The sequence below is a fragment of the Dromaius novaehollandiae genome, chromosome 2 (assembly GCF_036370855.1).
Source record: "Dromaius novaehollandiae isolate bDroNov1 chromosome 2, bDroNov1.hap1, whole genome shotgun sequence".
Classification (NCBI taxonomy): Eukaryota; Metazoa; Chordata; class Aves; order Casuariiformes; family Dromaiidae; genus Dromaius; species Dromaius novaehollandiae.
This window is the reverse complement of record NC_088099.1, coordinates 93,947,254-93,961,024: the sequence shown is the minus strand read 5'-3', so window position 1 is coordinate 93,961,024 and position 13,771 is coordinate 93,947,254. Positions and strand designations below refer to the sequence as shown.

Sequence of the window (13,771 nt, the reverse complement as noted above, 5' to 3'; positions counted from 1 at the left end):
TTTAAAAAGCTGCCATGTTTGGGGCAAGTTTGGACCATGATGTCCTCTTAATAATTACTGAACATCATAATTAGCAGATCAACTCCATGCAATCATGCAACCAGTGAGTAAACTGATGCAAACCAACATCATACTGAAAAAAGGCAAATAAGTGTTTTACATGTTGATAATCAACTCAAACATCATTAGCCTTATCTTTTTTTTTTTTTTTTTTTTTTTTTAATATTCTTTCAATCAGCTGAATAGCATTGAGTCTCAACACTTCTGGTCAGAACGATATAGCTACAAATTAAAAATGATCCATACTGATTTGTTTTAATACATATTACATCTTCTGTAATTATAATGAATAAAAATGTGCTCATGCATTTTAGAATTGTTTCCATTTTTCAGTGGAAAATGAATTCGTTAAGGCAAAACATACAAAAACGCAAAAACAAATCACTGATATCCAGCTTCCTTTATGTGCCTATCCTTCCTTCTTCCCCCCTCCATTCTGCTGTATTGATCTCCTTCCACTCTACGATACTGATTCTGATTACTGAACTATTAAAAAAAAAATACTGAACAACTTTACTCAGTTTTCTCTCCTAATCAAAGATATTGATGAAGTAGTTCCTTTAACATTTTAATATTTTGAGTTTTCAATTACTTTTATGTTACTTAACCCTACTAGAGAAGGAAATGTCAAAGCCTTAAGCAGGGAAAAAAAGTAAAAACACTTTCCTTACCCTACCACAGCTTTAGGCTATGCTTGTTACAAAACAAAGTAGTTTTTCTTAATACATCTGCCAGTCACCACCCTACAACAGGTACTCCCTGAACATAAACAGCACCAGAACTCTGATTCCCGGCAGCACAGCTTCCCCAGCTCTCTACAGATACTACAGATAACTAATTTCAGAGTGAAGGAAAGTAAGTGACACATTTAGTCTTGTTGCATTAAACTACTCAACAGGCAGCACTTCAAATTAAGAATGAAAAGCTGGTGGGAATGGAAGACTCGCTCTCGTTTCTCCAGCTTCTACATTATCATCTTCCTTAAATGAGAAACCGATCACAGCCCACAGCTGGAATGGCCTTGACAGCCAGCATATGAAGGTTGCTGAGAGGGCAGTAAGCGAGGAAGCAGAGAAAGCACTGGGAAACATCTAGTTCCACCAAGGTCTAGGCCAGCCAATCTTAGTATGTTTTGCTCTGTTTATGCCACAAGGTGTTTTGGCAAACTGCTTTCACACATGCTGTTACTCTCTTGTAAGTTTTTGATGAAGAGTAGTGCATTTATTTTGATACTTTGCCATATGTATGATTTCAGCCTATTTGCCTCTTTTTTTTTTTTTTCTTTTTTTTAAGACTTAGTTCTACTGGAATTGGTCTAATAACTTTAAACATACCTCCTAAATCCAAAGGGTCAATGTGTCAATATGACTATCACTGACAACTGCAAGTGTACACACAATCGCATACATTTAACTTCAAAAAAGCTACAATTTACAGGAAGGGACTGCTAACCAAATTCAGTATCTGTACAATTCATAACATGCTATATTTTAAGATGCCACACACAAGGAATTTTATGAGAAACATAGCTTTGGAAATTCAAGGAAATTTAATGCACAATGCAGTGCCCAAGTGACCCTCGGGCAACCGTTATTTTGCACTAGGGACCACATCCATTGCACTAAATTAGTATTTTTAAACTAGCCAAGAAGCTACCATTTACTGAAATAATAGCTTTCACTAAACTGAGGGAGAAAAACACTGACCCTTAATTCAGAGCATGGTATGTTCAACTAACTTAGAACACAAAATAGAAATTAAAGGATCCATCTGCACCTACAATGTTCAGATGGATGAAAGCAGAAGGCAGTGACAAAATGGCCTTATATAAGCAGAATGTTGAAATATCAATCTTTTTATACGGTACATAAATCCAAACCTATTTAAAAGGATAAGAACATGCAGAATCTGCTTCAAATCAAAAGAACCATTCCGATGTAAAAGAAGTTACTTAGGCAATTCTCACACTAGAGAACACTGTATACTTAAGTCCACTGATATGCACAACATATCTTTCCAGGGTGGTCATTTTTGCAGCTACTAGGTACATATCCAACCAGATGGTGGGAATCAGTGCAGCTTCACTAACTGTTGTGAGAGAAGTGAAAGATGGAGGTCTGACTGGTATGAGATTCATTCCCTCTCTTCCCCCTCCCCAACTCCCAAACTGAGAAAAATTTAAACCAGCAAAATATTTTACCACAGATGGCAGAAATGATGACACTTGAGAGATGCTACTGACAAACCCCTTGACAAAAACAGGGTACTAAACACAAAAACATAAGGCTCATACAACTAGTAGACTGCATGCACACAGATGTTCTAAGACATGAGTAATCCCAGGTCATCTCAGATAAGAAGGCACTACAGAATGTAACACAAAATCTTTCTGCCATGAGGGTTTCCTTACTGAGCTTTCCATCAGTGAGGCCCACACTGGGTATCTGCCTAAGGCAGTTTCTCTTCTGATCTACAAGTGTTAACAGTGAGCGAGATGTAAATGCCTACAGCTGGCTGTCTTCTACTGTTACTTCCAGCCTACCACGGATGTGGCAGCAGCCTATAAGAGTATCATCACAAGATGATCAGTTGGTAACCTCTGGGAGAAGCAGAATTGTGTATCTTCTTATACTGAGATAATTAATTATGAATGAAAGAAGCCATGTATGTCTTTACATGATCTGTATGCCTTTACCCTATGTCATGCAGCATGTTTTAGCTACTAAATCTTATTTTTGGACATGGATGCAGAAGACAATCATTTGCACTCTGGCTTTCACTTTATGGGGGTTTTGTCAGTAGTCTACAGCAGATCTGCACAACATTCCAGTGGTTGGATGGTAGGTCAGCAACTTTCACCTGGCCGCAGAGAACCAACAGCTCCTCCATGTAATAACTGCACCTAACACGCACTGGCAGCAGTTCTGTACCTCCACTGTAAGAAGCTGGACAAGTGGATTGCTGCAGCAAAGCACTGTTTGAAAACCTTCTCTTTAAATGTGGTCTTCAATCCTTGCCCTTTAGTGAAACAGAAACATACCACAAAGACTACAGCATGCTAAATACAGACTGTTATGAACAGAATTTTTGTGAAGCAATCTCTTGCAGATTATATATCTGATCAACACTTGTCTAGAAATAAAGTTTTATCCAGGTTTTAAATTATTACACACAAGCTAATTTCACTGGTAGCATTTAACTCTGTTTCTCTCTACCATTCTGTAGCAGAGATGCATACAGCAGCAACTGGCGGCAGACCACCTGTGTCTAGCTAGTACAAGAAAAGAAAGAGGGAAGAGTTTCTCAACTGCGAAGCTGCAGCATTAGCAGGCTGTACCTTTCTCCAGTAGGGATCCATTCATCACACACTTATTCTGACTCAGCCGTTTCCCTTTGAAGGTATTTTAATCCTTTTGTTCTTGCACTTTCTTAAAGTTGAAGCAGTTCCTCATGTCAGAGGGAAAAAAGGCTACCACTGGTCATCTGTTCTCCCAGATCTTTGGCACTGACAAAGATGCAAAGGCTAAGTAACCATAAGCCGCAGCCCAACAGCTGGGATACTACTCATTTCCTTTGGTTTATTTGGTATCCACAGCACAACTACAGCTAAAATAATGGGAGAAGATAAAAATGCATGTAAAATTGAATTTTTATATCAAAGGTGCCTACTTGTGGCTGTTCTTCCACATGCAATATGGGAACGGCTATTGCTCTTTCACTAAGAAAATAGCTGCCACAAACAGCCATTTAAATATGTTAAGGATAAAAAGAGTTTTAATTTACAAAGAAATCATAATGAAATTGTCTTTACTGGCTTCCATCTTGTACCTTCTAACAAAACTCTCCCACATATAAAATACCTCCAAGTTCTGCATTGCTTGCACCTATATGGCCTTTTCAAAGATTTTTGCAAGGAAAAAGCAAAAAGACTTCCTGCTGATGTTAAAACCACCACAGCAGTTATTTATTGCTTGTTACATCCACAGAAACAGTACGTATAAAACCCTTACATTTTCTACTTCATTTTATTGGGGGGAGGAAGCTGGGAAAAGGGAGGAAAACCCCCCCAAAACGAAACAGTACCTAAAGCTAAACAGACTCCTTTTGACCTAGTAAAAAACATGATCTGAATTTGCCAGGCAATTCAAACAAACGAGCAGAAATAGTGAGGATGCAGTTTTAGATCTAGAAGACTGCAGTCCTGCCTCCACTGCAGATTCCCAGCTCTTTCTACCCTCTGCTCACTGCTGACTCAAGCAGTCATGCAGCTACAACGATGAGCTATTTCAGAGAGCTGATAACGATGAAAATTAACATTGAGTGATCTTTTCCAACCACACCAACCCCCTGACCTGGCTTACCATGCGAACCCACGTTTACCCACCATGGCTCAAGGGTAGGAATGCAGCAATTGAGACATGGGTTGGCTGATGCTGTAGCAAAGCCCCACTGAAAGGGATGGACTTTTCACCCTTCTTGGGCAACATATTCCTAGCCCCATACCTCTTTCAGCAATAGCACTTGCAGTTATGCAGCAAGACATCACTGGTGTTGACTAAAACATGGATTCCCCCTCTCCCCAAGCTAGTCTGCAATCAGCTGATCACATAGCCACAAGAGCATGAGAGCAGATAAAGAGGAGAAAAAGCATTTTTGTGGCAGAAAGTAGAAGTATTGCAGCTTTTAGTGACACTATTGCAGAGAGGTTCATTATCCTTTAACATAGTTTTATGAGGAACAGGAAGCAGATAAAAGACTTTCTGTGGAAATTAAACTAGTCACAGCATGAGAGCAACTGAACACCAATAAGCAACGCTTACTGAGCTTACTTTCACTTTGTTTATTTGATAACATCCCTGACAGTGGGATCTCTTATATACGCTTTGCTAAGTTTTTATATTTTAATGGGTTACATTACCGCAGATTCTCCTCTTTCATAAGTGTACTACCACATGAGGCAATGAAATCCCATTCTATTCGTTACATTACAGTGCTCCTCCGTAAATACGTTATGGTTACTGGGGGAAGGCAGCAGTCTCAAGGCTAGACTATTAGCCTGCAAAGGCTAGTCTCCCCAGCCTGCCTCTATACTCAGCTCCTAGGACCAAATGAGCTGCTGACATAAGACGGCACTACCACATCCAGTTCAACCTTGTCATTACGCATCCTCTCTGCCCACTCCTTCACATCACTACTAACATTTGATCCCTGAGCGAACCATGTTAGGGATGTAAAATACTAGACATGCCCACTTCCCACCAAATAAGCAAACCCACAGCACATCTCCATACCAAAAGCAAGTGAAAAGTTTCTACTGGTTCAGCTGCCCAAGAGTCTGAGAAATGTAGATGTTGCAGTAAAGAGAGGGGTGGGAACAAAGAATGGTGAAAGGGAAACATTTTGCCAGCAGCTATAACTTCAAATTACACTCTTGGAACCAAAACTAAAACCACCACAAAACAAATCCACTGGGAAAAATAATCAGGCTGCATTCATTCTGGAGTGCGTGAAATCTAGTTTCAAAACATATTATGCAGCTTACGCAAAAGCATAATTTAAAAGTAAATCACCATAAGTTAACCAGTCTGCATCGGTAGGACAGGAAGAAAACCTCTAACTGTAGCAGCATGCAAGTAATCACAAAGGGAACAATGTCAGAAACTTCAGTCAGCTTAAGGTTCTTCCAGGAACTCTAACAGTAACTGAGCATATCTCAAAGTATGTATAAACTTCCTTTCCTTAATGAAACATGCAGCTTCCATCTCATGCTTTTATTACATTTTTCCAAAGATGGTAACTTCTAAGGGCTGTTATGGCTAGAACCTCTTTATCAACTTACTACTGCAAGCTGGCTCCTGTCTCTGCCCCTGATGAATCACTAAGGTAAAAGATGACTTCAGGTTCTGGTATCACTAGATTTTATAGTTAAGTCATGCACCATGTAATGAATTCATGAAAATATGGTATATAACCATAAGTGATTTTTTCTCTGTGTATCATTAAATATTACATGAGATTAGAAAGAAGAATGTAGTTCATTCTAAAAAAGTACACACTAGAATATGTGAAAAACAAGCAGCTGATGGACAGTCTACAATGAACTTCAAGTTACATAGTTTTGTATGAAAAAGTACAGGTTTTTCTGTAACAGACAGCTCTCTCCTCACCTGCAGAACCCTGACAGCTATGATTTAACAGCACTGCAACTACATGTCTACAGATGATGAGGTTCTGCACTCTCCTTTGGCTCTTTGATCTATTATCTGTTCTCTACAGCTTGTGCCATGTACATTTACAGACCTCTTCTCTCCAATCCTGCCATTGATTTGGTCTAGATTCTTTGAAGATTGCCTTATTATTATTATTATTTTTAAAAAAGGTTTAAAGTGACACCTGACAAACCTGAACACATGGCAAATCTGGCAATACCTTTATTATGACAAAGCTACACTTGCACAAAGTTCTGCTTTAGAGGCTTACTTACGTGCAAGAGTACTCCCATTCCTTAACTCAAGTTTACTTTGCAGAACATAACTGCATTCTAGTCTGAACTCTACTTAGTCTGCTACAGCCTTTATTTCGAGTTGCTGTAATGGCATACAAGGACAGTTCACATATGCATATAACTTAACAAAAGTTAAACGGCGTTATGCATAACGAGCAATCATTTTGTCACAATTCCGTCACAATTAGTTCAGCTCACCTCTTTATCCATACTTTCTAAATCCTCTTTACATAGGGTGTACAGGGGCATTGTCTCAGACATACTTGGCTGGCGTTTCCGCTTAGACGGACCTGGCTGCTCTTCGTTCTCACTTGCTGGTAAGTCGTCTTCTTCAAACATCTGCTGCTGATGTGGTTGAACAACTCTGAAAAATTTCAGGGGTCTCACGTAAGAAAAGGTTACTTCATTTATAGTTTGCCTAGAAATCAAATTCTATACACAGTTTATGACAGCTGAATATGACTTTCCTTAATACTGCATTCTGGGTTGAGCAATAGAACAAAGACCAAGTCTCCCAATGCCTGCTTTTATTTTCCGTCTGATGGCTTAAATTTTTCTTCTACCTTTGACTACATACTCGCTCTCCTGCCCTCCCATTATTCTAGTAAGTAACTATCAAACCTTTCTTGAAGTCAAGAGATTCAGTAGCTAGAGATGTGCTTCTCAAAATATTTTACAGTTAGTGCTCAAATGGAATTTGTCTGTCACTTGACAAGTTTATCATTTATGAAACAATTCTTATATTCTAAGCAATGTTTTTTGACCTATGTGATGCTTGTGTTCTTTAAAGTATCTCTAATTCTCAGCTTCACAGATAATAGCTGGTTTGCAGCAGGACTAGAAAGCTCATTTCTACAACATAACCTTCAGACTTTTCCCAGATGCTAAGCCTGGATGAGATGTGAAACAGACCCTACTTCTTTTTGGCTAGTGTATTCACATACAGTGGCAAGAATTTTTTTTTTTTAATTGAACTTTATTACCTCATTAGTTACTGTATTTAAGCAGAACATACAGATATAAAAAGCAATGGCAAAATATTCATTGAAATGGATTGGATAATAACAGCTTCTAGGAAACTGCTGTATAACAGTAATAAAAAGATTGACAATATCTAAAAACAGAAGGAAACTCATCATTCTTGGGTAACTTTTGCATCATCAAAGACTTCCAAAATCCTATTTTACAAGCCCAAGGGTTACACTAAAATTACTTTGCAGTATAGCTAACTATGAATACTCAATTTACTGTCACAGCAATCCCCTGGAACACATTACAGCAGTTCAGCACCACCCAAGGTCCTGTCCAAAAATCTCAAGATACACAGAGGATTTGTGACCCCTGAGCTTTCGATACGTTACCCATGAGAGGGTGTATGTAGGGTGTGATTACCACATCCAACCCTGACGCTCTCTCTGAAATCATACACTGTTTCAAGCTGTAACCACCAGGTGAGAACCATTATCAAGCTTTCCAGACAGTGGTGGAGATTCAGAAAGTGGACAGCGTGGTCTCAACTAACATGAGTTTCAGTGCAGCATGGCCACTTCTCATCAAGCTGGGATTTTCAAGAAACAGCTTTAGGTAATGCCCTCCCCCTCAAAAAGCCCCAGCCATGTACTTAAGATTCTTTAAGAGTATGCAAATCCAGTCACATAGAAGTTTCTGTAAAGTTGTTTCTCCTATTATGAACTTAACAGCTTCTTGAGAAGGCCACCTAGGTATCAAGACTTTTTTTCTACATCTGTTTTTCAAACAGAACGTAAATTTGCAAACCAGATGAAGTTGTCAGTTGAGGGTTTTTTTGAGGAGTCACGTTTCCTAAATATGCATCTGTCCTCTCAGATCCCATGGAGAGGTGTATTAGACAGGAATTCATTTTTGAAATGGGGGGCTGGGGAGAGAGAGGGAACTCATGTTATTGTTATATGGGGGGAAAAAAAATCACATTATATGCAATGGCAGTACAGCAGAAACAGGGCACCTTCTCATTTTATCATTTCTGCATGCTGGGATTTTCTATGAAGCCAAAAACCATTTTAGATGTTGTGGAAATGAACTAACCAAACTTATTTTTCCATTAGAGTTTTTCATCACAGCCTAACTTTTATTTTTCATTCAAATGTTTTCCCATTTCACAATTTCTTTAATTCGGTTAAAACACTCACAGATGATTATTTTCACACCTAGAAGAGGGAAAAAAAAATACAGCATTCCACTATTTTCCAAAGGGATCTTTAAATACACTATTTCCATGCCTTTTTAATAGGTATTCTAGCCAAGAGAAAGACAGTGATTTAAATTCTTAGTGAAACAGAGAATGACAAAACAAGGTATAAGCATCTTATATTACTGTATAAAAAAAACACGACAAGTTTGACCATATGAAGAATTTTACACTTATATGTAGCAGGCAGCCAAGTAGATTTTCTTAGACTAGAAAAAAGTTTTTTTCAAGAACATACTATCATACTGATGACAGTGATAACTCCTCTTTTTGCAGTTTCTGTATAGTTGTATTCTTATTTATATTCTTATTTTGAATACTCTAGAAAGAACATAATCTTCGCCTTAAGTTATGGCAAAGGCAGGGATTATTTTGCATCACTATTAAATGAAAACTGTGTTGACAGTTTAATTCCAAAGCTATTGAATAGCAGACATAACTGTGAAGTTCTATATTCTGAAGCAGTAATAGGCAGAACTATTACAAGTCTCAGGCTGAAGACTCCATCAGTGGTAAAAGATAAGACTACATGGAGGGATGTAGTCTTACAACACACACTGGTCACATTACTATAAACAGACATATACATGCTTTATTAAAAATAACTGTATTAATATACTCAAGACTATTGTCAGATTTTTTCCAGTATTTTCCAACTACTACTGGTTAAGAAATACTGGGACTTCTCACCAAAGCATACCAAAATCAAAAATAAACAAAGACTATTTTGAAGTTTGTAACAAACATTTTTATTTTTATTTATGTTTTTCAGACTCCATATTTTCCAACTGCTTGTTACGCTGATTCAAATCTAGAAGACATACAAATGCTGGAATTGACATGTATTTCTAATCAGACGAGTTTCATGAGCATTTTTTCAGAAGTAACAATATTCTGTATAGGTTGGCTGGCACTTGCCAATCTTATAGGCATAGTTACATACGTGTGCATCAGAACTGACTACAGACAGGCTGGGTGAAACATTCAGGGAAGTGACAAGCATCTTTCTTTCATTAACACAGTATCAGGGCAAGAGCTAAAATAGTATTAACCACCATGAAAGTGTGAAGAATATTCAAGGTCCACTAATCATTCAAACTTGGTACTTTGTATTTTTCATTGTCAGAGTTGATAACATCAGCCAGAAAAAACTGTAACACTGAGCATGTAAATTAAGACTTGAAGTTTTACAAGTGAAATTAATTTGTATGAATCCCAAAGAATTTTTTCAGCCACCAGTATCTACTTGAGCCACCTGTTGCAACCAAACATTGATGCATCTTAGTATTATTTAAAACCAGGGTGCTCCTTTTAGCTTTTCACACATAAATTATACCCATTTTCTAAACTTTGCCTCATCTGTTACTGATTTACTAGCGTTCACTAGAATTTAACTTGCAAAACCATTTTTTTCTTAATTCTGGTCCAAAATGCCATTTGCATTTCTTTTCATGGACAACACTAAAATGCTGCATCTCATGAACTATCATCCATTTACATGGCAATACCCATGACAAAAAGCAAGTGTTCTTAAAAGTCTTACAGTACCAAGTAAAGCATCAAGACCTATGCTTGCCACAAAAAAAACCTGATCAAAGTACCAAAACCAACTGTAACTTATTGGTGACAGTTCCACTGCAAATTGTGTGTAGATGTTTCAATTATATCCTTCTCTAAATTAGTTGCTCTCCTGAAGTCATCTTAAAACACAAAAAATGTTGAACCCAACATAAAATGGTGAAAACTGACACAGACTTATGTTGTACTCAAAATCTGGAGCGCTTTTCAGTAACCCATCTTGCAGCAGGTTATGCTGTAAGCATAACAACGTCTATTCTTACAGCAAGTCCCAGCATCATCGTTATGCCACCTGTGGCTACTATTTTTTCAATGGTTTCTTCACACAGCAGTGTGAGTTTGTTATCTGAATTTCAGACAACAGGCAAAGTTTTTTTTTTTTTGAAATTAACAAATTACTGCAGGCTTTGGCAAGAAAAAGAAGAATTTGGCTAGTCACCCACAACAGCAATCAGAGATATTATTCTAATCTTGTCAAATAAAGTATACTAAAGATTTGAGGAGATTTTAAAGATTTTAAAATACCTAGGGTTGCAGACAAGCTCATGTATGCAAAAAGCGCCAGGAATGAAAGACTTGAGAACAAAAGTTTCTTTTAGATAAAATAAAGCAGATTCTATCTGCATTGCTTCAGAATTCAAAATGGCAGCATCCATACTTACATTCAAAAGGACATGGCAAACTGAAAAGCTGAAACTTTGGTTAATTTGTATATAAAGAAGTACTGCTTGCTAAAACTCCTCCTGCCCCAACTATATTAAAAGCCTAGCAGTTGCAAATGTTAACAGCTTTATCCACCTGTGCTTAAATTCAATGACTTAGTTAAAGGTATTCTCATCTTTCTGTAGGAGGTGAACATATAAGCATAAAGCCTGTCAGGACACAAAATATATTGCCTTCCACCAAGAAATTGCTACATTAAGGTAGTTTTCTCTAAAGTCAAGCACCATGTCAGATTTAAAATTGCCTGCAAAGCTCTTTTTTTTTTTTTTTTTTTTAAAGCTATCACAGACATATGCATGAAGACAGAGGAAGGCGATGATATGGTTTATATAGTTTTGCCTCAACTCATGCTCAGCCAATACACAGAAAAACTGTTCATGTTCATTTCTTTGTTATTTCTTTAACAGCCTTTGTGTTCTGCACTGTACTAACTATACATTAGAGAACTTAAACAGCATTTGATCACTGCTTTCCTTGTAGACTTACCAAGATATTCCTCACTATAACAATTGAATTTGAAGGCAGCTGAACTGCTCTGAGGACTACAAACAGGCTTCAATTTGGAAATGAGTGTTTACAGGTCAGTCATTTTAGCACTTGAAACAAATCGATAGGAAATGATGAAAAAAATGATTATTTCCCAATGTAAGAAAGGGAACTAGTTTAAGATACACAGCTGCTTTGTTATGTAGTGAAGCTACAGTATTGACTAATTGGATTCAAGTTCTTAGATTAAATCATCTGACCCCTGAGCACTGGCAGTCAAAAATGTAGAAGTGCAATAAAACAAAGGGGTAGGCTCCCCGCTCGCACAGAATCTACCTGGGACTCAGAGAAACTCAACTAAGGTGCCAGCTGAAGTAGATTTTTCCCCTTTTCCATAAAACAATCAAATGAAGCAGCACCTCTGCATTAAAGACAAACAGATTTAGGGGTCGACATAATTTTTCATCAAGTTTTTGACAGAAAAAGGAAGAACGGGCATTGAAAAACTGTACTTTCTAAAGCATTGAATGATGCATTCATGTAAACATAAACCATCATATTGAAGCATCTTAGAAGTGTCAGGTGACAATTATACACGCAAAAAACCTTCCCACCTCTCTGCATTTCTCGACAAATTCCTTTTCTCAATAACTGACAAACAAAAAAGCTTTTTAGCTCCTCTCTGGATACTGGCTGCGTCTTGACTATTTAAAGTTATTTCTGTTCATTTAACATGTCATAGTAAAATACAGATTTTAGAGAGACAGTTAAAAAGAAACTGAAAACAACAAAAAAAAGTATTCATGAACAAGAGACTAGAGAAAAAACAGCACTGACAGAAACAAGAATGCTGAAATAAAAAGCCTATAAAAAGATGAAAAATGAGAAAGACCAAATAGACTGGAATAATTTAGCAACAGCAAGATACAGAGAAAGCATAGTAAGATATACTAATACACAAAACCTTTACAATACAAGTGATAAAACCGGAGGGGAACAGATGGAGAAAAGTAGAAGACTGTGTGAATTTACAATTGTGTTTTGTATTTTTGCAGTTGCTTGGGAGATTGAAATGCTTTGTAATAGCTGCTATACTCTGATCAAATTTGACAAAGAGAAAAGCTTAGCCTACAGCCGAATGCTTTTTCTTTTTTTTGGTCACTGGAGTCAGCAAGACTGGCATTCCCCAAAACTAGATCTCTTATACACCTACTTAGGAATTTTAGAGATAGATTTTATACATCCTTAAGACACATATTACTTTGTTACTTAACAAAATTCACAAAGATTGTCAGAGTCCAGACGTAAGCCTTATGTCTCAAAAAGCAGACCTGCTCCGCCTGTTTTAGTGTTTTGATTTAGTGATCTAAGGATTATTAAGCAGTATTCAATTTTACAACATTATTTAATAATACTCAGTTAGCTACACTCTTTTTCTCCCACTGCTTATATTCCTCCAAATAAAACGCAGGAGTAATCTCCCATCTGAAAGAATAATTAAGTCAAGAGGAGAGCTTTACAAATAAAACTAAATGCTACTAGATATATTTTAAACAAATTTTTATATATTGGATTTGGATTTAAGAGACATTAGCCTGCCTCACTTTGACGTGAGTATAAACCCCCAAAAGAGTAAACGTAGTGGGTTGTCTGTTGTGTGCTATAAAGCATATTAGAATAACTCAAACCCTCAGTGAGGCACAAAGAACCTAGAATTCTAAGTCACTCATTTCACTAAAGCTAAATACTCACTTTTACTCATTTCCTTAGGCTAAATATTACAAGTCTATTCTTTTTAAAAAACAAACGAAAAAATAACTAAAGCCAAGATGACGATCTGACCAAATGCAAACATAACAGGAGTTAAATTTAAAAAACAACATCTGAAAATATAATTAAAGTGACTCTTAGCTATGCTTTATGTACCTGAAGGATGAGTGTTCGCCATGGACTGGTAAGGTGAGGGGTGGAGCTGGAGACTGGATGTACATAGACTGGCCAGAGGCCTGAGAGCCTTTCCTGATCAGCTTTCCAGTGTTAGGATCATAAAGTCGAACTTCAGGACCAGGCTGAGACTTTGGATGGATGGGTGTTGGGTGAAACAGAGCAGTCTGGAATGTGCTGTGTGTATCAGGAAACATGGCAGGGCTATTCTCTCTGTTGGATGAAGTTTAGAAAAAAATTGCTTTATA

At 37.3% G+C, this 13,771-nt stretch overlaps 1 protein-coding gene across 3 annotated transcripts in view; it reads right to left on the bottom strand.

Moving 5' to 3' along the window:
- CTDP1 (CTD phosphatase subunit 1) overlaps positions 1–13,771 on the bottom strand; it is a 122,609-nt gene that overhangs the window by 62,631 nt on the left and 46,207 nt on the right. For all 3 annotated transcript variants that reach the window (XM_064506915.1, XM_064506913.1, XM_064506914.1), the window contains exons 10-11: positions 13,506–13,736; positions 6,764–6,929 (exon numbers count right to left, since the gene is read on the bottom strand). In XM_064506915.1, the coding sequence (XP_064362985.1) occupies positions 6,764–6,929; positions 13,506–13,736 (397 nt within the window). The remainder of the gene's footprint in view (positions 1–6,763; positions 6,930–13,505; positions 13,737–13,771) is intronic.